The 24243-nt window shown below is 41.4% G+C and overlaps 1 protein-coding gene and 1 non-coding gene across 2 annotated transcripts in view; one reads left to right on the forward strand and one right to left on the reverse strand.

The window, feature by feature from the left end:
* Positions 1–24243, reverse strand: part of COL28A1 (collagen type XXVIII alpha 1 chain) — a 107787-nt gene that overhangs the window by 18271 nt on the left and 65273 nt on the right. The window contains exons 15-29 of the mRNA XM_040357828.1: positions 22447–22515; positions 21905–21973; positions 19412–19480; positions 17607–17675; positions 15060–15131; positions 12938–13006; positions 12175–12246; positions 11247–11315; positions 10705–10773; positions 10382–10450; positions 7766–7834; positions 7616–7684; positions 7279–7347; positions 2139–2207; positions 1963–2043 (exon numbers count right to left, since the gene is read on the reverse strand). Coding sequence (XP_040213762.1) covers positions 1963–2043; positions 2139–2207; positions 7279–7347; positions 7616–7684; positions 7766–7834; positions 10382–10450; positions 10705–10773; positions 11247–11315; positions 12175–12246; positions 12938–13006; positions 15060–15131; positions 17607–17675; positions 19412–19480; positions 21905–21973; positions 22447–22515 — 1053 coding nt within the window. The remainder of the gene's footprint in view (positions 1–1962; positions 2044–2138; positions 2208–7278; positions 7348–7615; positions 7685–7765; positions 7835–10381; positions 10451–10704; positions 10774–11246; positions 11316–12174; positions 12247–12937; positions 13007–15059; positions 15132–17606; positions 17676–19411; positions 19481–21904; positions 21974–22446; positions 22516–24243) is intronic.
* On the forward strand, positions 15591–15781 carry LOC120944506. Its single transcript, XR_005750403.1, has one exon. It is a non-coding gene; the product is annotated as a U2 spliceosomal RNA (small nuclear RNA).

The raw sequence follows: 24243 nt of genomic DNA on the forward strand, positions 1-24243 counted from the left end.
GGCAGTGGTCTCCAAATTCTAAAGAATCACACCTGATGTACTGACGCCATATTTTATTTCTTGGGGCCCGAAAATGCTAGTACAGTACAAGCTTATTGTCACCAGTGCTGTACAGCCTCATCATATAACTGGTGTGACAGTGATCAGGGACACTGACTTGTGACAGTATGTAAAAAACTAAATCATTATTTATTTTCTTTTTTTTTCAATTGTTTAAATTTTTTCTTTTGGATTTTTTTACAACTTTGTTTTACATAATGTGACCAGAGCAATAGTGTTACCATAGTAACAATGTACAACTCTGAGGAGTTATACACTATGATAATTTATAATCATTTTTATAAGCAACAATTTTTCAGAATCTGTTAAATTTCTGAAATCTATTCATTCAGTGTATACTATTTTGATTACCTGTGATTGGCACAGCTAATCAAATGGTACACATGGGCTGTGATTGGCCCGGTCAGTACCATGTGATCATTATCACTAATCACAGAGATCAACAAGATAGTACACCATGAATGGCTTTCAATGGAAGTCATTCATGGTGTACAATTCTGATGTGATCTGCTGTGATCTGTCACCCACTGTGTCCACCGGACATTGCAGTACACCATGAATGGCTTTCAATGGAAGTCATTCATGGTGTACAATTCTGATGTGATCTGCTGTGATCTGTCACCCACTGTGTCCACTGGATATTACAGATGACAGATCGCGCCGCAGCATGGGGTGCTGAGTAGGACATCATATGGTCTTCACCCAGGATGGGAAAGCTCCTGCTTAGCCATCATTTTATAATAGGTCAGGCAGGAAGAGGTAAATAACAAACTTATTATACTAACCAGCTCTTTGCAATTGATTTGCATACAGCAGCCCTGAACCACCCCCTCTGGCTCTCTAGGCTCCCCCTCTTTTTTGTGTGCCCCGTAGTAAGCTGCTTGGTAGGAGCGGCACACTTGTGGGCTTCATCCTTAGCCTGGCTGTGTGCTTTCATTGACACACACAGTGTGGCTCAGCTACACCTCCCTCCTTACAGTATTTGATTGAAAGAGCTGTCTCCCATGTCCTGTCCATGTCCAGGAGGGAGAAAGAGCAGCGCTGCTACTCTTGGGCACAGCGCTGGATCAAGATTGGGCTTTGGTACGTTTTTAGGGAGGGCTGGAGGGGAGCTGAACATTAAAGTTTTTCTTACCTTTAGGCCCCTTTCACATTGAGGCGTTTTTCATGCGGTACAGCGCTAAAAATAGCGCTGCTATACCGCATGAAAAAACCTGCCCTGTAGTGTTCAATGTGAAAGCCCGAAGGCTTTCACATTGAAGCGGTGCGCTAGCAGGAGCGCTCCAAAAGTCCTGCTAGTCACATCTTTAGCGCGGTATAGGAGCGGTGTGTTCACCGCTCCTATACCGCGCCTTCCCATTGAAATCAATGGGAAAGCGCGGTAATACCGCGGTAATACCGCCCTTTTTGGGCCGCTAGCGGGGGTTAAAACCTCACCGCTAGCGAATATCGCGGTAAATATGAAGGTATAGCCACGCTACAAATAGCGCGGCTATACCGTCACCACGGCTGCACGCCTCAATGTGAAAGCAGCCTAATGAAAAGAATGCATTAGTATAAAAAAAAAACTTAAGCCTTTAGATTAGAACCACTTTAATGGGACAATCCCCCAACATTTGTACAGCCAACTATATTTGAATGGTTTAGATCAGATTTGAAGTGTGTTTTGCCAAACTGATGCAGAGCAAACATTTTCTGATCACTCATTGCAAAATGCTAATAGATATACATGAAAAGCAAGAGGAATGGAGTTGTCCAAAAAAATAACTTCCTAAGACGTGTGCTAGGCCAATATGAAGTATGCTTCATTTTATCACTTCTCAGGCATAATAAATGTTTAACATCAAAGTTTACTACTGTTGCATGCTTCTTCTATGGTCTTTGAGACAGAGTATAACTTACTGTATCTCCTGGGGATCCAGGGTCTCCACCATCACCTTTATCTCCCTTTCTTCCTCTTTCGCCAACAGTGCCACGGTCACCCTGAAAAAAAAAACATGTTTATCTTATACTGTAAGCTTTTATTTAGGACATATAGAATATTTTGAATTATTAAATGCATCAAGCTATGCCCTGACCTTTGGTCCCAGAAGTCCTTCTCCTGGAGGTCCACGAGGTCCTGGTACACCTTGACCTCCTTGTTCTCCCTAAAAAGTTAATAAGAATTGTTAATGTTAATATATTTAATTTTTTTCTTGCAGAGAGCAATTGATGTAACTATGTTTCTATGAACCCTATGCTATTCCTCCTCTTTCTTTCTCTTACTGGTCATATAGATCTATAATACAGAAGATAACAATGATCTAAGCATCACATTTGCATTTTGAGCCAGCAGGGGATGATTTAGGTTTAATTTGCTTCTCTCTTTGCACCCCAGTTGAAAAAACTCATTACCTCAAGCAGAGATTCAGACTCACACGTGCCTGAAAAAGAGAAGTGACTTATCCCTTGCTGAACAGCTGCATATGTTTCAATAAGAAGCATCAAGCATCAAAGCACTCAGCATTTGTTGTGCTGTTTTTTCAGCTAATTCATAGTGCTTTGGGAATCCTTTGCCATGCATGAAATATATTTAACCTAACACAGCAATCATCAGAGAGCTCGCCAAAACAGGTCTCACTAAATCTGATGATAAACCTGAAAACCACAAAGGCTGGAAATTGACCCTCAATGCCACTATCAGGCCCCGTACACACGACCGAGTTTCTCGGCAGAATTCAGCCAGAAACTCGGTCGGAGCTGTATTCTGCCGAGAAACCCGGCCGTGTCTACACTTTCGGCCGAGGAAGCCGACGAGGATCTCGGCGAGGAAATAGAGAACATGTTCTCTATTTCCTCGTTGTTCAATGGGAAATTTCGGCTCGCCGAGATCCTCGGCGGCTTCACAAGGAACTTGATGAGCAAAACAATGTGTTTTGCCCGTCGAGTTCCTCGGACGTGTGTACGGGGCCTTAGTCAACTAGATGTCACAACTACAGAAGAACTAGAACTGCTTAACAGGTGGCTAAGTCTTCAATCTGCTGAATGTATCAAAAGACTCAAAGCTGTTCACATTGACAACACTGCCATAGATCTTAACGCTGCTTAAGACAGACTTGAGCATAGCTTCAGCAGCCCAGAAGCAATTGAAGATTCTTTATTTAAAAAATAGCAAACCTTCCCAAAGATACATGGCAGAGATATTCTAAAGTTGCAAGAGCTCAATGACCTTCTATTGGAGCTTGAACTCACCAAAGCTGATATCTGCTTACCCAGCCTCAATTACCTAGATACTGCCCTGCGGTTAACTCAATTTTCTCCAAGTTACCTTATAGTATAGAGAAAAAATGGGCATCACTTGGATGGGGGTATATGGAAGAAAATAACATTTCCTTTCCTCCCTTTTCCTACATCTGTAAGTTAATTAGGAGAATTGCATATATTAAGAATTATCAAAGTTTTCCTGTTGTCCAACCCTCTCAGTCCACCTGCAAGTTCATGCATTTCACACAGAGACCGCACAAGTCCAGTGTCTCTGAAAAGTACCCATATTCTACCTGTCCCTGAAAAGACTATTCAGAACAAGAAAATAGACAACCCAAATCGCCAATGTCATGTACATAACAAACCACACCTGCTTAGAAAGTGTGTCGACTTCAGAAAGAAACCCTTACAAGATTGCAAAGAGCTTTTAAAGAAGTTCAGAATTTGCTTCAAACACCATATTAAAAACTGTAAAGCTGCTTTTAAGTGCATAGAATGTGGCAGTGATGATCACATGCAAGCTCTTCATCTTTTTCAAGACAGTCCCACATTGTCTACAGGTAATCCTCCCAAGGCAAAGCCTTCATCAAACAATGCCTCATACTCCAGTTGTTTCAACATGTACAGATGTCTGTTTAAAAGGACTCTGTGACAAATCCGTGACAAAATATGCATCGTTTTTGTATACCCCAAGGGTCAACCTGAAAAAGCTGTACGACTGTATACTATTCTAGATGATCATACTAACAGGTCTCCTGATAGATCAAAGCTTTTTGACCTGTTAAACATAACAGGAGATGCCTTACCATATACTCTGGATACCTGTGCTGCCATCGCAGAAGTTTTTAGGCAGGAGAGCCACTAGTCTTGAAGTAGTTCCCAAGTGTAGAAATACCAATGCCCACCCTCATCGAGTGCAACCAGATTCCAACCAACAGGAGAGGAGATCCTTACTTCTGTAGCTGCCTCTTGCCACTCTCACTTGAGGGACATAGTTGACCATATACAAGAAATGCTTATTTCTCCTGCTTCTCAGCAGAGTCATCCCAAAAGTACACAAGGCACAAATCAGCAGGTCACATAATGCACTATATGCCCAATGCCTGGACCTAGGCTGGGTAAACATAAGCAATGTCTGTATGAGTAATGTCAGGAGGTCTTTCACAGTCTCTCCTTTCAAGACATTTGTCCTGCCAAATGGTTGCATTACTTGTTTCGAACAGTGACCACACCACTACCATGTCAAAGAAAGACATTGTGGTAAAGGAATGCAACAGTTCTTTACACAAGGCAATATTAATAGGGCCTTCATTTCTGGGATGATAATGTCATCACCACAGTGTTTGATGTAACAACTAAAGATAATAAGATGGAAGCCACCATGGAAGACCAAGAGTTCCTAAAAAAAACTATGAGTAAAGAGTTCTATTAAGGGCAATTGCAACAGCTGGGTGGCACACCACTACCATTCCATGCCATGATTTGACAAGAAAGAAACTACCAAATAATGTTCAGCATGCAGAAGCACAATTCTACTTTACAACAAGTAACTGAACAGAAAACCTGAGATGAAAAAACACTTTGTTTAATTTATGCAGAATGTGTTTGAGAGCGATCATGCTGAGCCTGAATCACCTCTCAAGAAAGGAGAGGAATGTTGGTACATTCCATGATTTGGCATTTACCATCCTCACAAGCCAAATCAGATCAGAGTGGTCTTTGACTCAAATGCTCAATATGAAGGTGTTTTCCTTAGTGATATCCTTCTCAGCAGGCCTTATAGGAGTTGTGTCCACTTCAGACAAGAACCAGTTGCTGTTATAGCTGACATTCAACTGTTTCATCGTTCAAGAAGACAACAGAATCTTCCTCAGGTTCTGATGGTATTGCAAGAGTGATGAACCCATCATAATTCCACATTTTAACTGATTGATCCTGAGTCTGATAAGGAAATTAGCGCTAATATTGTTACACTCAACACTTCTGTTAACACAAAGACAAGGCTGAGTTCACACCATTTTAAACGTCTTTCGAAGTGGTCTTCTGTTGTACAAGCTATTGAACAACCTATCAAGGTTGCTCATAAATTTGGAATCAATACTGATGACAATAAAGAGTGCTGCGGATGGCATGTCTGCAAAGGGCCTCCCACCATCTAGGAAAACTTACAAGAAGAAAAAGTAATCGCTCGATGTGTTCAACATGAAGTGTACTCACAAGAGATTGAAAACATATTAAAAGGGACTCAACCTTTCTTAAGGCTAGCCCATGATTGATCACAACAAGTTATGCCGCGTACACACAATCGGTCAAACCGATGAGAACGGTCTGATGGACCGCTTTCATCGGACCAAACCGATCGTGTGTGGGCCCCATTAAATTTAACCGATGGATACCTAACCGATAGAAAAAAAAGATAATTTGTAGGCACGTCCATCAGTTAATAAACCAGGCATGCTCAGAATCAAGTCGACGCATGCTTGGAAGCATTGAACTTTTTTTTCAGCACGTCGTTGTGTTTTACGCCACCGCGTTCTGACAGATCGTTTTTTGTAACCGATGGTGTGTAGGCACGACTGACCATCAGTCCATCAGACCGTTCTCATCGGTTTGAGCGATCGTGTGTACGCGGCATAACTTGCAGTTGGAGATTGCATGGGGAAGTCCAGTCTGTTCAGGGTGGAACAGAATCCCCTTATTGTTCCACGTCAACATAACATCACTGCACTGCTGCTTTGACATCACCACAAGTAAGTTCAGCACCGTGCCAATGTCTTCTGGAGTCATTGAAAGAAGGAGTATTTTTCCAACCTTCAAAAGTAATGGCAGATCAAAACTACCAAACCCAACCTACAAGTGTGAGTAATAGTCCTCTTGACAGAAAAGGAACTGCAGCCATTGGCCTATGGATCTCATTACAAAGCATGTGCCAAGTAATAATGGAAAGGTAAACGTTGAGGTAATTAAGGAAGAATCAGCACAACTCTACTTCAAGCCTATCAACTAACTCATACTTTTTTTCTCCAAAGGAAGAGAACTTGTGTTCTAAACCAATGATTTGATTCAAAGGGAGGTAAGATAAGATGTAATAGTGCATGTTTCTGCTTCCCCCTCTGAAGATAGACTCATGGACTATGTTCTGTGACATCTTACAGACACAAATAGTGACTTTCAAGTTTTACAGTATATTAATGCTTACATTATTATTCTCTTGTTTTCCCCCTTTTTCTCTTTCAGGTGTTCCCGGAGTCTTCTAATATTTGGACTTGGCTCTTAATTGTTTAATATTTGACTCCAAAGATCTTGACGGGGAGTATCATGTTACACATGCATTGTTGTTTATCTGCCTTTAAATAATTTTGTCCCTTTTCTCACTCTGTAGCCAGGGGGTGCTGTGTGTTGTTAGTCCTACCTTCCCATTCATCGCTGTGATCTGTATTCAATGCATTCATGTGCTGTATTCTACTGGAGCTAGACATGATGATTTTTTTGACCTATTTGATGTTCATTTATTATGATCTTTACATATTTTTGGATTAAAGCTTTATGATCTGCAGGTTGTCCTTTGGATTGAGCCACTGCCTGCCAATCTACTGAGACTGTAAAGCTCACCGCAGCTGGATCAGTTATCAGACTTTCAGTACTTAGATGGCAGAAACAGAACACACCAGCTTTTGCATCCTTGCTATATAAGACACATGTACTATACACACAGACAAGAACATAACTGCACAGGTATCAGGATTTAGATGACTGTCATCTTTGTGTAAGCATCTTAGTACAGGAAGTAAAATAAGATGCCTCTGTTGGTACAATAATGATATGGAATGAAGCACTTTTAACTCTGGGTCAGGGCTAACCCTCAGATTGATGGTTCAGAGCAGCTAATAAACATGCAGATATATTGTTGATCACTGCCCTTGAAACATCTCACTATTCACAAACAAAAATATTTAGTAGAAGGTTGCATCTTACCTTTGATCCCTGAATGCCTTCGCCTGGGGGACCCTGTGGGCCAGGGAAACCAGATTTTCCTATATTTCCCTTTAGGACAACAAACATTATTAGATTAGTTTTCTAGTTTGGATGAAAATAATTAAAATATCTGTTTTGCTTGTGCTAAATCAAAATGTACAATATAAGACTAAAGACTAAAATAATTAATAGCAAGTGATATGACATTACATATTTATAGTCAAATGATATAATGAAAGCTGTAAACTCATATGGGTGTAGAATGTGAAATTGCTGAAATCAATATATGCAGGTGATGCGATATTTCCTTATGCTGAATTTTAAAAAGATTACTTACTTTTGGTCCTGGTAATCCTTCACCTGGAGGACCTGGTAGACCAATAGGACCTCTGAAACCTGGATCACCCTAAGGATGATATTAAGGCTCATTTACTTGATGTGCTCATAGGAAAATGAGAATGACTCACATACATTTTTTAAACAGTACCTTTGGTCCTGGTAATCCAAACCCTTCTTGGCCTGGTTCACCTGTTAGTCCTGGGAGCCCTGGCATTCCCTAATTTAAAAGACAATTTATAAGAGAAATAGATATGGTGAACATGTAATCAGAGCTGTAAATGAGGAGAATAAAAGCCACTACCTTGGGATTAGACAACACTGGCTGGAGTGGGTGTGGACTTTACAATAAGCAGACATGGTGGCTACGTGGTTGGCTATTAACCCCCTTGACGGTATCCCCGAGCGTGAATCGGGGTTGGTTTTCAATGATAAGATCGGTATCCCCGAGTCACGCTCGGGGTGGACGTGCAGAGTGTGCAGCGGCGCGGCTTACCTTCTCGCTGGATCCACAGGCAAGTTACTCACCTTGTCCCTGGATCCAGCGATGCCTGCCCGCTGTGTGAGCGAGCGGGACCTCCTCGCTCGATTCACAGTCTCCCCGTGTGCCGCCGATCTCCGTTCCCTGCGACGTTACGACGCACGGGGGCGGAGAACGGCACCAAATTCAAAAAAGTAAACAAACACTTTACATACAGTATACTGTAATCTTATAGATTACAGTACTGTATGTAAAAAATACACACCCCCCTTGTCCCTAGTGGTCTGCCCAGTGCCCTGCATGTACTTTTATATAATAAAAAATGTTCTTTCTGCCTAAAAACTGTAGATTGTCCAAAAGTGTCCCTTTATGTCAAAAATGGTTTTAGATCAGCTAGAAAACAGCGATAATAAATTATAATCACTTGCAGAAATGTGCGATAGCGATTTGTGGGGAAATTCGTCATAAAAAAAAAAAAATAATGACAGCGACAATTCTGCAACTGAGCAAATTTCAGTGATTTTGAGTTGATTACATTATTGAATAATTTTTATTATAATGATATTATTATTTGTTATAATTATTTATAATTATTTATTATATTATAATTTATAATTTTGTTTTAAAAAAGAAATCATACCCGGGATGCCTACAAGACTCTTGCTTGGTCAGATTTAAGTGAGTTATTTCTAAAAATCACAGGCCTACAGTATAAAACTCCAAATTTCCTTGCAAAATAATTGTACCGCTTTTGGTACGTAATTCCAGACAGAATCATACCGCCAGGGAGGTTAAGGCACACAAACATCATAAACCCAGTGTAAAGAGTACAATTACACCAAGAGATACCAGGGTATTGGTGAACATTTTTCTAAGTAGAGTACAGATTTTTTTTTTTACAAAATACATTAAGGGGTTTTGAGTTTCTTGCTGCTTGGCAGATGGGGCATACCAGCGGTTCTAAACCCCAGATATGCATACTCTTAGGTGGTATTATGACCTTTGTCAAGGGGTACTTAAAAGGCTGTTTCCAATACAGTGGGTTGTCAAACCACTAGCCAGGTTACAATGTCAGTGAACTAGTGCAAGGGTCATAGGGTAGGGTGACCAGACATGCGTGGTTTCCGGAGACAGTCTCCGGATTGAGGACACTGTCCCCGGACCAAGTCTGTCTCCGGTTTTGTCCCCAGATTGGATTTAAACGGGGGCTGGGGCAATTTCAAAGACAGTCAGTGCAGAATCATAAAAAAAAAAAAACAGAATTACACACCCCGCTCTGCCGTTCCTACTAGCTTAGGGGGAGTATTTTTTTCCATTATCTGTGCCCCTTTCTGATGATCATGTGGTGGTCGGAGCGGAGGAAATATTTCTTCAGTTTTGGATGCATGCCCATTCAGCTCCGCTCGCATGTTCTTCTGCCTTGGCTCAATTCCCAGCCAGCCCCCTGCCTGCTAATCTCCTTGCCTTCCCTGGTGGAGTGATCTTCCTCCACTCCCCACCCAGTAGTAGCCGGGGGCCCGGAGAGTAAAGCCCCATACACACTATCAGTTTTCCTGCAGGTTTTTCTCTTCAGGTTTACCAAAACCATCTAATATGAGGTCAAACCTTAAGAGTTTTAATTTGTATGCAATCAGGCAGGCCCTTGCACTACATGGTTTTGGTAAACCTGAAGAGAAAAACCTGCAGGAAAACTGATAGTGTGTATGGGGCTTAAGACTTGACAGGCTGTGAGGCGAGCGGCGCCAGGCAAAGTGGCGCTGATTGCCGCCATTACGATAAAAAAAAAATGGCCCTGGATTTCATTTAAAAAATCTGGTCACCTTATCATAGGGTGATAGGTGGACACTGCTCACCACAATATATTATATTATGGACATATTGTGAATACAGAACTTGCTGTGCCCATGAACTGTTTAACTGTCCCAGGACTGATTAAACAAGCAGTGTGTGTGGGACTCTTATGCCCTGTACACGATCGGACCTTTGTCCGGCGAAATTCACATCGGAATTCCATCGGAGGAAAAGAGAACATGTTCTCTATGTAATCTCCGATGGAATTAATCGGAATTTCCGATGGAAAAAGTCCGATGGGGCATACACAAGGTCGGAATTTCCGATGAAAAAATCAGCTGCCTATATGCCTTTGGGAGCATTTTTTTTCTAATTTTAGTACACAGTGTATTTGCCTTTAGTAAATGAACCCAACTGTTTCATTCATGGTGGTGGCAGACTAGACTTGATTCTGTTGGTAATTCATCCAAATCCAAAACTAGATATTTTACTCACGGGTGGTCCTGCAAATCCATCGCCCTTTGGTCCGTATGGTCCGGGTGGTCCTGGACCTCCTCTGTCACCCTACAGAAGATAGGATATTGAGAATTAGTGTCTTGAATTTCTGATCTGGGGACAATTTATAAATAAGGTACAAAACTACTCAAGAAGTAAAAAAAAAAAAAAACATGGAGTACACCTCAATAAATTTGAAAGCGCATAAAGCATAAATAGCGCATCAATATTACATAATAGTGCACAGTATGTAAAAACGTAATCCTGGGGTAGATTAGGATTGTTACTTATAGGGATGTTTGGAATATTTATTGTCACTTTACCTTTGGACCAGCAATGCCAATTCCTGGTTCTCCAATCAATCCTTGTGGACCAGTTAGTCCAAGGTCTCCCTTGAATATTGAAAAAAGATTTAGTGAGTCACAGTTTGCCATTACAGAGGTTGTCAGAGGTTGTCAAATACTGATTTTACCTTTGTAGGCACTAGCAGCAATTATTTACAGATTCTCCTAAAAATATCTACATTCTATTCAGTGATTTTTTTTTTTACAATTTATTAGCCAAATTGGAAGCTACACATGAATCTTTGTGTAATAATTATTATGTCTGAAAGATTGTAAAAAACGCACAATATATAATATGCGGATATGTAAGCTGAGGTTTATGTGCATATTTACAAATGTTATGAATGCTACCAATCCTGATTCTAGAATACAGCTTTGCAATATGCAGAATTTAAAGTAATGTATTTAATAATTACAGGTACTGTAAATTTACGCAGTGCTTTAAAAATATATATATATATCGTATATTCACATCAGTCCCTGCCTTTAAAGAATCTCAAATACTTAAAAGAAATTATTACCTTCGGGCCCACAATCGCTCGACCAGGAGGACCTGGCAATCCAAGACGTCCTACAGCCCCAGGTTCACCCTAAAGATATGACACAATGATAGAAAAAATTTTATATGCTTGTCAGGTCACCTGTGGCCAGATGACAAATGCACCCCGTTGGAGTCAAGGGTGCACCGCAAGGTAGTGAACCGTATAGCGGACTGCTGCGGATGGACAGGAAGCGTAAGCCCAAGATTCCCCAGGGCGCGGAGTCTAAGGTCCAGCAGGTTTTCACCAGAGCCTCTAGTGGTGAGGATGGCCTTCGCTGCAACTGAACCCAGGTCGCGGCCCCCAGAGTCCCCCAGGTCACGCTCCGTAGGGAGAGAAGGGAAGCAGCCAATCGGGACACAAGGGATTGTGAAGGGTAAGCCGAGGTCGGGGCAACAGGCAGACAAGGATAACCAAGGGACAGGCCAAGGGTCAGGGTTACAGGCAAACAGGAGTAGTCAGGGACAAGCCAAAATCGGTACACAGAGAGATTAACATAGCACACGGCAAGCAGGAACACAAAGCTAACAAACAATGTTGAACAGCAAAGCAGACCTGCAGTGCACTAGTTAATATAGAGTTCCTGGGATGGCCTGGGGTGGAGCCAACCAGGGAGGAGAGATGATAAACGGCAGCCAGATAAGAGAGTCAGGCCTCTAATGAACACATGGAGGAGAAGGTAAGCTGCCAGACATTATTGCATTTCCATGACAATGCTATTAGAAATATTTAGTTCATTCATTTCTAAAATAGAGTGTTGAGTCATATTATTTAGGGATACAAAACACTGACTTCAGATATAAGTTTTGGCATACCAATCTTTCCTGTACCTACAAAATAAGTGCTAATAATATGGCTCACTTTGTTTTCAGTGAGATAAATATCAATGGAAAGAACATTGAATACTCACTTTTGGTCCAGATGGTCCTGAAGGTCCCGGTGGTCCTGTTAATCCCCGAATTCCACGCTGCCCTTGGTCACCCTAACGGAACAATGATTGTTAACATAAAACAAAATAACTTTTCAAAATGACTTTAATTAAGTATCCCTCTACTCTATGTAATAATATCTAATTAGTATTGAATAGACATCTGATAATATATAAATAGCCTATACAAGTGAAGCATATTAGCCAATTACAGTAAGGTATTTATAACACTGCTTTTTATGAATTTAAGGTGACGCCATCCTGTTTTTTTTGCAAAAGAAGATGCATAATATTAAACTTTTGATTGGGTGCTGACTCAGATCTTCGCTGTGCATCCAACAATTTTGGGTTTGTCAGATACCTGCCTTTCCTGCTGGGCTCTGCAGTTCCATCTGCCAGCCCCTATTTCACTACAAGTGCACAGCAAGGAACAAGGCATCCAGCAAATTTTGTAATATGCTACAGTAGATGCTGTAAATTTTGTTCAGTGCACTTGTAATGCAAAGTGGATTTGCTTCTTGTAAATAACCCCCACAGTCACTCTCAAATAAGATTTGCATGCAATTTTTAAAAAGAAGTGGTAAAAAATAAAACTGTAGACTTTTCCGTTTTTATTTATCTATACTTTTTTCAGCAGCCACAAATGCTATATGTTTTTGGTTTCAGAAAAAGGGCATTTATTTAAATAAAAGTAGTTGCAAGCAGTAAGTGATACATGATGTGCTTTTAATTGCTCGGCACTCACCTTTTCACCTTGTATGCCAACGCCAGGAGATCCATCAGGGCCCCTGAGACCTGGAAGACCTGGCTCACCCTACGTTACGAAGAAAAATTATAATTAGGTTTATAGCTCTTATATAATTTGAATTTATGAATATCATACAAACTTTAGAGAACGGATTAGCTATAGATTTATAGTCTACCCACATATTTAACATGCATTTAACATGCAAGCTATGAATTGATGTAATCAGTCTCCACCAAACCTAACACCAACATCATTAACGTCATCAAAATCATTGATATCACCATCACAGTCATAAATATTATTTATCCCAATTGTAATTTTCAAAATCATTATATCATCACTGTTCATTGTCTTTAATCATCACCAGCAGAATCATCATCATTTTATTTTATATCATTATCACCATCACTATCTCTTCATTCATTGTCATCTTCCCTTTCAATTTTAAAATCCTTCATTATCCTCTGTTGCTGCCTTCTCTTTCATTCTTTCTCATCAACTCTTTGTCACCTTGTTCATCATCTTCTTCTTCTGTTGTGTTTCTTCCTCATCATAATCATCATAGTCAAAGACCCAGGGGGAAGGGGGAGGAGACTGATGAGCAGCGGTTTCAGTAAAGCCTAGTACTAGTGCAGCTGTCCCAGCTTTTTTCCTTCATCCTAACCTGCATTTTGATTGCACTGCCTGCACCCTTGGCTCGGACCACAGGAATCAGATTACCTGGTTCTCTTTGAGCGGTTACCCACTCTCTCAAAGCCTAGTACACACAGGCCGAATGTTGGCCGGTTTTTGTTGAACACATTCAGCCCGAGTGTATATTAGCAGGTATAAAAGTGGAAGTAAATTGTTTTAAATTACAGTTGAACCTCAGATTACGAGCATAATCCATTCCAGGAGTATGCTCGGTATACAAAGTACTCGCATATCAAAGCGAGTTTTCCCATTGAAGTCAATGGAAACAAAAATAATTTGTTCCGCATTGACTTCAATGGGATGCAATACCGAATTCGGCCAGAGAGGGCCAAAAACGTCCGAAAAGGCCCAAGGACACTTCGGGTTTGTTTCCTGCACCCCCGTAGCTCAGGCCAAATGAGGTACTGCAGGCCAATGTTTGGCTTTTCTCGGCTGCTGTGCCCCCGTACCTCAGGCCAAATGAGGTACTGCCCGCCTATTTAGCTTGAATTCTGCTTGTCTTGTGAGTCAACACTCATAAACCGAGTCAGAATTTAAAAAAAAAAAGCTCGTAAATCAAAACACTCTTAAACCAAGTTACTCTTGAACCAAGGTTCCACTGTATACGCTTTATTAATTAATTGGGGTTGATTTACTAAAACTGGAGAGAGCAAAATATGGTGCAGTACTGCATATAAACCAATCAGCTTCCAGGTTTTCTTGTCAAAGCTTAATTGAACAAGCTAAAGTTAGAAGTTGATTGGCTACCATGCACAGTTGCACCAGATTTTGCACTCTCCAGTTTTAGTAAATGTTCTTATGTTCAGTCTGCAAACACATAATTCATATAAGACCTACTTTAAAGGAACAATTTTCTTGTACTCCATGTTTTTTTAAATAAAGTTATGCCTATATAGAAGACATTAGATATTTAACTCTTTTGCCACCTGTGCTGCTAAGTTGATTGCTAGAAATTGTCCCCTGCACCTCTCGCTGATTCCTTTTTCTTACCCGCATCACAGCAGGATAAAGCAATGACATGAGGTCAGCCTAAGAAACCAGTGAGAGTTGCAAAGGACCCCAGAGATTGACACTCTAGGACATGGATATTCAATTAGTGGACCTCCATATAATAGCAAGACTCTGACAGCCACAAGCATGACACCCAGAGGCAGAGGCATGATGGGACTTGTAGTTTTGCAACAGCTGGAGGTCCGCTAATTGCATATCCCTGCTCTAGGAGTTTTGATTTCCCAGCAGACTTTGAGGGACCACTTCTGATCAGAGTAACATTTAGCTGTATAGGTGGCAGAAGAGAAGTATTCAGTGTCTTCTTTATATGTATGGCCTTATTTTAAAAAAAAAACACAGCGTATGTGACAGGGTTGCTTTAATATAAATAAATACAAGACAATATAACTTTGACAATGTACAGTATATTTATTACCTTTTGTCCTGGTGCTCCGTCTTCACCTGGTAAACCAGGCAAACCAGCCAATCCAGAAGATCCTGGCTCACCCTGAATTTCAAAGAATAATTTTAGGGTGTTTAAAGTAGATATTTTGCATGACATACAGTATGTTTTGATCCTGTCCGAAATTGTGCATACAAGATGCAGTTAGCCTAGGTTCACACTGGGCTGCGGGAGTGAAGCCGTGCGAGTTCAGCTGAACTCGCACGATTTCACTCCCACTGGCAGTCCCGATTTCGGCCGCGATTACAGAGACATTTGTGCAGGTTTCTGCACAGATGTCAATGTAAATCGCGGGCCAAAATCACAAAAAGTAGTACAGAGACTACTTTTTGAAATCGGTGCAATGCCGCAGATGCAGCATCGCACCGATTAGGACGGTGCCATTGCCGGCAATTTGCGGCAAATACCGCCGTTTTGACATGCGATTTGACATGCCCAATCGCATGTAAAAACGCACCAGTGTGAACCACGGCTTAATGATATTCCGGAATTAAAATGCAAAGAATCGCTTCTCTGCCTTTTGGCTAAGATCAAGTGTAGTATCTGTTCTTATCAGTTTAATATCCGATACGTCCCCTATCTGGGAACCATATATTAGATGGATTTTTAGAACAGGGACATGGAAGAAGAGCTTGCTCTGTCCACTCCACGCATCGACCTGGTATTGCAGCACCTCCAGGACCGGTGCAAAAAATAAAAAATAAAATGCAAAGAAAAAAGTAAACACTGCTTGCAATTTGTTTTTAAACGCATAATTGTGGCTGTTTAATTTTTGAAGAGCCTGTAAATTAAAGGAGTTGTAAAGGCGGAAGGTTTTTTATCTTAATGCATTCTATGCATTAAAGCGGAGTTCCACCCAGAACTTCTGTTTATCCTGTTCCTCCCCCGCCTCCAGGGTCACATTTGACACCTTTCAGGGGGGAGGCAGGAGCAGATACCTGTCTAATACAGGTATTTTCTCCCACTTCCGGCAAAAGATTGCCCCAGTATCCGTGGCGATCTACGCCAGGTCCGGACCCTCCTCCGTCCCCCCCCGCTGTGAGAACATTAAGGGTAACTTGCGAAGTAAGGGAATTTACTTTCTGATTCCCTTCCTTAAGATGCCGGCCCTTCTTCCCAGAGCCGAGGGACAATCAGGGGAGGGAGGGGGCAGAGCCAGGTCAGGGCTCTGTGTCTGAATGGACACAAGGAGCTCTGACTTGGCTTGGATGCCCCTTATAGTAAGCTTCTGCCTAAGGGGCACTCAAAGGAGGGAGGGGCCAGGAGCAACAAAGAGGGACCCAAGAAGAGGAGGATCCAGGCTGATCTGTGCAAAACTACATGCACAGAGGAGGTAAGTATAACATGTTTGTTATTTTTTTCTTTAAAAAAAAACAAGCCTTTACAATCACTTAAACTAATTATTGCATCTAAAGCTGTCCACAGACATGGGATGGCAGATCTCAACTCTTGTAGGCTGACAGCTCTCAGGGCAGTGTTGCCTGGATAGGTCCTCAGATTTTTTGGTGCCTAAAGCTCACCATACATGTTCTTATCTGAACATACAATCTCTGTACAACTAAGTTTAGATCCACCAACTATGAGGTAAAGCTTCACATCACAAAGAACACCCAATCACATGCCAAGAAAAAAAAAACTGAATTTTTGCATGCACATGATTGGATGATGGAAGTCAGCAGAGCTCATCCACATTTACCAAGCTCTGGAGCAACTGCACTTTCAAAAGTGCACAGTCTATTTACCTTTCGTAAATCAACCCCAAAGACCTAAGCAAAGTAACAGGATGGCTTGGTAGCAGATTTTACAAACCTGATCTGCTGCTTCAACCCCCCAAAATGTGTAAAATTCTAAACTTTCTTGGGGCTATGTATCCCCTGATCCCCCCAGCCCTTACGCATAGCAACTGTCCACTCACACAGTGAGCTTCACAATCTGGTAAGGAGGAGGGAGTGTCACATGATTCTTCTATACAGGCAGGTCATAGAAGGTGCAAATTTCTTTCCTGAAACCACGGGTTGCAGGAAAGAAATTAGCACAATTCCACCATCAACACAGACAGACAGACAATGCTGACAGGGTAATCCCTCCTACCGGTCAAATGTCTGCTTCAGGCGGGGGGAGCTGTCCTCGCTGGGAGAAGACAGTGATTATAGCAGCCATTAGTGATAATCACAAGCAAGTAAAGTGGATTGATCAACTTGGGACATTCAGCTTGCCCACACATGTTTTGAACCTTTCATGGCTGGCCTAAGAAGGATCAAGTTTTTAACAAGGCCCAGAAATGATGTGGGAGCATAGGGAAGGTTAGTATACATTTCTTGTGGGCTGTTACGTTGCCTAATCACTCCTCTTTTGTCTTCCTTCTAATACTTTGATGCAGTTTTTTTTGTTTTGTTTTTTACTTGTCTCATCAGTTCACAAACATAATGATAAACTTCATGGTAAACAAACTTCAAGCGGATATTTCACCATTGTGTAGGTATATATAATCAGATTAGTATAGACTTTAAATTAAAGTACCTTTGCCCCAGATTCTCCAATTCCTCTCTCTCCAGGTACTCCAGATTCTCCTGGTAAACCTTGATCTCCCTGAAAATAAATAAGGAGCGACTTGTGGGACAAATATTCAGGGCTTCTCACACCAGGGTGAATGTACAGTACATATGCAGAGCCTTTCCAACCAAAAGTATTTGTGTCCTAGCCCCTGCTACCTAAACCAAAGTAGTATGTCTAACCTCATCCCAAGAGTGCCAAAGTATATACTGTTGGGTTTTGTAATGGAACCCCAAATGGGACAGGGGTTAAAGCATTTTAAGATATTCCATTCCGAACCCAAGACAGCTATCGACACGCCACAATCCGGCGAACACGACCCATACGGATTCCCCCGGAAACTAGACACAGCTCTGTTTGAGGTTTAAACAAATAGAATCTTTAATGAGAAAACCAGGCTCTTATATACAGTCAGTAACCAAAAATGAACAATGACTCAACTCCACCCACAACATGACACAGGGAGCCCAATACACATGTTTTTGGTAGACCTTCTGGCACCAGCTCTTGATCTAATTTACATGAGCTAATTAACTAATCATTTACCCAGACAAGGTGACTCCGAGATATGACCTTTCAAGATAGACACCTGCTATACAATACACATTCCCTTAGTAGACATAATTTACATGAGCTAATTAAGTACAGCTGATAAGTCAGACATCTGACCTTTAGACTGTCTATTAACTTGCAATACACATTCATCATCAATAGCCCTTCACACAATACAGGGTCAATTATCACCACACAATGGAAGATACTTCAGAAGCCATACTAGATTCATTTACATCACAACAGACGACATTAACACCTAACAGTCTGTGTTCCCATATTGAATAAGTCACTCTTTCAATTAATCTGTTGTGTTCAGAATCAACAACCTGTAAATAGTTCTTACAGACATCCTTGGATATATTATGAATTACAAACCCATGTTAAAGCAATCCAAGATATAATTTCTCAGTCATCCTATGCCCCTAGTGGACATAAGAGTCATTGGTGAAGCTTTTCAAGAGCTTCTGGGTCCCACGGGCCATTCCGTTACAGGTTTATTTACTAAAGCTGGAGAGTGCAATATAAGGCTCACTTCTGCATAACCAAACAGTTTCCAGGTTTTATTGCCAAAGCTTAACTCAACAAGCTGAGGTTAGAACCTGATTTATATGCAGAAGTGAGCCTGATTTTGCACTTTCCAGCATTAGTAAAAACCCCCAGTATTTCTGAGCTCTCCTAACCAGGGCCTAAGTACATGTGTCTGAAATTACCCACCCTCCCACCCCCTCCACCAGGCTCACAACACATACTAAGTCTAAGATTCTCCCACCATTGTCCCGATACATGTCTCCTAACACAATTAAAGTACATATGTCTTAGATCTTCCAAATATGACTAAAGAACTTATGTTTGAACCCCTTCCCACCCATGCCAAAGTAACATGTCTGAGCTCAAGTACATGTGTCCGTGATCCCCCTACATTGCCATAATGCATATGTCTGCATATGTCTGAGATCCTCCCACAAGTGCCAACGTATATATGTCTGAGCTCTCCCTACAAGGGCTAAAGAACATATGTCTGAGATCCTCCCACCATATTTAAGTTCTAAATGTTTGAGATCCTCCCACCATATTTAAATTCTAAATGTTTAAGATCCTTCCACCAGGGCCAAAGTACATCTTTTTGAGATCCTCCCACCTGGGTAAAAGTACACATAGCCTGTTTATTGATGGACTTTGAATACTTCAGTCAGACGCTGTTTTACTGTTTCTCTTACCTTGGGTCCCATAAATCCTTCTCCTGGTGCACCTCTCATTCCTGGTGGCCCAACAGGACCCTGGACACCCTAAAAGACAACATGGGCATATTTTACTTGAGTGGGATTTTTGCATCTTATTTTAGGTATGTAATAGAGTTTTAACATATGCTTGGTGTATGTCATATGCTACTAAAGATTACATAAATAATTTTTCAGCCAGAGCTTACATGCCCTGTTTTGAACACAAATCTTTAAAGCTGTTTTGTAACAACCATTACTGGGCAGAACCAAAATTGAGTTAATTAAGAATACAGTTCCTAAAGCTAGAAATTATTTACCCAAGGTCTGCTCAACAGTTCAGTTTTTATAGATTTTTTTAACTCTAGGAAGCACTTGTCACAATTTTTTATTATAAAAAATGAAATGTATATTTTAATGCACCTAGTTTACCACCCTGAATTTGTCTTTAAATCAGCCTTTTGTAATTCCCTGTCCAGCAGCATTCAGAGTGGAGGAAGGAATGCCAATAACAGCCAATCAGACACTGCAGCAGTGCACATGTGCTAACATGAGAAAAAAAACACCAAAAATTCAAACTTTTAATTATGTACATGCTCTTCTTCAGGGTAAACAAGATGGACCTTATTATAGAGATTCCTTGGAATGCTGAGAAAAATAAAACACATTTTGCTTTCTCGCACCGCCGCTGAATAACATAGATTCATGCATTGCATGAATCTATGTAATTGTTGCCGGCCGCTGCCGCAACTATTCAGATGGCCGGACGGTGAGCACCGACTACCTGAATAATGGCAGCTGATTGGCTGTGCGGAAGTGCCTATCAGAGCCAGTGGCTCTGATAGGCTTTCCGAGTACAGCCCTCAGCTCCCAGAAGCTTATCCTCGGGACGTACGGGAGGTGCGTTCCTTAGATAAGACTGACGCCATCTCAGCCAATCAGGTTCACCGATTCTGGTTATCGGTAACCTGATTGGCTGAAGCGTCATCGAGGGCGGGAAAAGACATGGAGGGACGTGGAAGGAGAAAGGTAAGTGCCGGGCAGGGGGTATTTTACAGGGCACAGCAGCGACAATGGGCACAGAGGCGACAATGGGTACAGTGGTGACAAAGGGCACAGTGGCATCAATGGGTACAGTGGTGACAAAGGGCACAGTGGCGACAAAGGGCACAGTGGCATCAATGGGCGCAGTGGAAACAATTAAAGGGCACAGTGACATGCACAGTGGCAACAATGGGCACAGTGGCGACAATTAAAGGGCACAGTGGTGACAATTGGCACAGTGGCGACAATTGGGGGGCACAGTGGCTGCATTTGATGGCATGGCACAGTGGTGACAATTGATGGCACAGTGGCTGTGTTTGATGTCATGGCACAGTGACTGCGTTTGATGGCATGGCACAGTGGTTGCATTTGATGGCATGGCACAGTGACTGCGTTTGATGGCATGGCACAGTAGTATGAATTGATGGCATAGTGACTGCGTTTGATGGCATGGCACAGTGGTGACAATTGATGGCACAGTGGCTGCGTTTGATGGCATGGCACAGTGGTGACAATTGATGGCACAGTGGCTGCGTTTGATGGCATGGCACAGTGGTGACAATTGATGCCGCAGTGGCTGTGTTTGATGGCATGGCACAGTGACTGCATTTGATGGCATGGCACAGTGGTGACAATTGATGGCAAAGTGGCTGCGTTTGATGGCATGGAACAGTGGTGACAATTGATGGCACAGTGGCTGCATTTGATGGGCACAGTGAGGCTGCAATTTTTTTCTTTTTTCTTTCGTTTGCGCCCCCCCAAAAATTTTGAGCACCAGTCGCCACTGAGTGTAAGTAGTCTGCTTAGACTCTGTACCTATGTGTTAGAACGTTTATGGTTGGTATACCCTATATTTTTCTTTGCCTTTAATACTAGGGTCTATCTGATTTACCCTGAAGAAGAGCAAGTCTTGAAACACATCAGAATTTCGGCAGTTTTTTTTTTGTTGTTGTACATTTATCATGTAATTCTTCCTATATTAAGGAGACTAAAAATTATTTATTATACTGTGTATGGTATCTTCCATTCCATTTATACGTATAACATGTGAAATATATCTTCAAAGCTTGTGGCCATTATTGTGGATTTTTAGCTGGAAAAAATAAAGTTTTGTATGTAATTTTTAATTTGACTTTTTGGTGATTTTTGTGCCCTTTAACCTCCCTGGCGGTATGATTATTTCAGATTTTAGGTGCTGAAAGCGGTACCAGTATTTTGCAAGGAAATTTGGCATTTTACATTGTAGGCCTGCAATTATTAGGAATAACTCACTTAAATCTATCCAAACTAGAGTCTAGTAGACATCTCGGGTATGATAAATTTTGAAAAACAAAATCATAAATTATAATTTCACAGTTTGGAAACCGCTGTCTGGGTCATAAGACTATCAGAACATAAACTATACATATTATGATTTTCTTCTATTTATAAGATAAAACAATATATTACCTTTTCTCCTTGTATTCCAACTCCAGGTAAACCAATTGGGCCTGGAAAACCAGGAGGTCCAAAGTCACCCTAAGAGGAAAAATGAATAGTTTACAGATTGTTCAAAAAGTAATATTATATATTGTAAAATGAAAGGCTTTCTGAAATTGATTGTGTGAAGGTAACTAGTTATATATCGGTTACTTTGAAAAATTGATATATTTTGGATGGAGATCCTCTTTTGTTTACATTTTCTGGAGAATACCTCTACATAAGTCAGCTCTTATAAATGTGTTATCAGCTCTTGTTAAGAGCTAATAGCATGGACCCAATGTTAGAGGTTGTAATAATAGGTAATGTGAAATATAATCAGATCAGATAGAGTTGGGCGAACGATGTGGGCCAAGTAAAAGTTCATCCCGAACTGCCATGCCAGCGATGTTTGGGAGTTCTGGTGCAAACCAAACTGAAGAGGGTTCGGGCCAACTCTAGCTGCAGGGTCCATATGCCTGAAGGTACAGAGCAATAATAAATGTCTAGTTTATTCCATATATAAAACTGACCTTATCACCCTTAATACCAGCCCCTGTCATTCCACGAGGTCCTCTTGGTCCTTCAAAACCACGGTCACCCTACAAGAGAAATAGTACATCATGTTTAATATAGAGTTCCTTAATTGGGCCACTTGACGAGCCCTTAAAATACATTGCCTACTTGTAGTACATATTTTACATATTTTCAGCTTCTTTCAAAGCAAGGATTTTGTCCCCCTCCAAAATTTATATCATAGTAACAATGGCATAGTAACAATCTTGTCTCAAAATATCACCCAAACCGTCCTCTCGGCTCGTCCCAAGACCTCCTGCTTTCTAGCTCTCTTGTCTTCTCCCATGCTCGTCTCCAGGTCCTCTCTAGAGCTTCTTCCATCCTCTGGAACTCTCTACCTGATCTGTAAAGCTATCTCCTGCTCTGTCCACATTTAGGTGATCCCTGAAAACCTATCTCTGCTGGCATGCCTATCCCTCCTCTACCTAACAACTGAAGTTTTAATCCTTCCATCAGCCCATTTCTCACAATTATTACCTTTTGTACCACTTACCCCACCCTATTAGATTGTAATCTCTTATAAGCAGGACCTTTTAACCCCCTTGTATTGTACTGTCTCCCTTTATATTGTAAAGCGCTGTGCAAACTGTTGGCGCTAAAAACGAATGTCAAAAGAATTCCATGAGGACAGAAATCCCTGGAAAACTTTTTTTGTTGCTCTTATAGGGCATTGTAAAATAACAGGAAAGTATTTGACTTCAGGTGTAATATATACACGTGGAAAAGTTGCAAGCATCTGACAGCTCTCAATCATCTGTCAAACCATGCAAGATATCTCAGGGTCAATCATGAGAGCCAATGACCCTAAGGCCCCTTTCACACTGGGGCGGGAGGCACGGTGGCGGTATAGCGCCGCTAAAAATAGCGACCCTATATCGTCGGAATTGCCGCGGGATTCGGCCACTAGCGGTGCGGTATTAACCCCCGCTAGCGGCCAATAAAGGGTTAATACCACCCACAATGCGCCTCTGCAGAGGCGCATTGCGGGCGGTATTATTGCGGTTTCCCATTGTTTTAAATGGGAAGGAGCGGTGAAGGAGCGGTATACATACCGCTCCTCTCACCGCTCCAGAGATTTTTTTCTCTCCTGCCAGCGCATCGCCTCAGTGTGAAAGCCCTCGGCCTTTCACATTGAGAAGGCTGGGCAGGAGTTTTTCAGGCGGTATTTAGGCGCTATTTTTAGCGCTGTACCGCCTGAAAAACTCCTGAGTGTGAAAGGGGTCTAATACAATAAGATTATACAGCAGATTGGACTTTGCTTTAACCAAAGGCCAGGCAAACTTTGTTAAAGTAGAACTACAGGCAAAACTTTTTTTTTTCATTTTGGATAGAGTGTTATAACCCCTGTCAGTTTTTTTTGCCATCTGTGTCCCACTGGGAAGATTTCCATTTATTTTCTGTCCCAGAGCCAAAACAGGAAGAGAAAGGAAATCCCTGCAAACTAAGGGAATCCCATGGGGCCCCCCAGGTCACCAGAACTAGTGTCCCCATTGGAAGATTCCCCTCTATTACTTTTCTGGGGATAACACAAAATGTCTTGTGTTTTTTTTTTTTTTTTTACTTTCAATGATAACGGTACACAGGACAAAAAAATATTAAATTCCGTTTATTTTTCTGTTAATTTTTGTCTATGTTGTAATATATTTTTCTCTGAATATTTTCTTGTGCTGTTTTTCTTTTTTCTTTTGTTAAAATGATATTTAAAAATCATTAAGCTGATTTTCCAAATGCTCTAAATGTAAAGAATCTTTGTC

This window comes from Rana temporaria, chromosome 6, assembly GCF_905171775.1.
Source record: "Rana temporaria chromosome 6, aRanTem1.1, whole genome shotgun sequence".
NCBI classification, from domain to species: domain Eukaryota; kingdom Metazoa; phylum Chordata; class Amphibia; order Anura; family Ranidae; genus Rana; species Rana temporaria.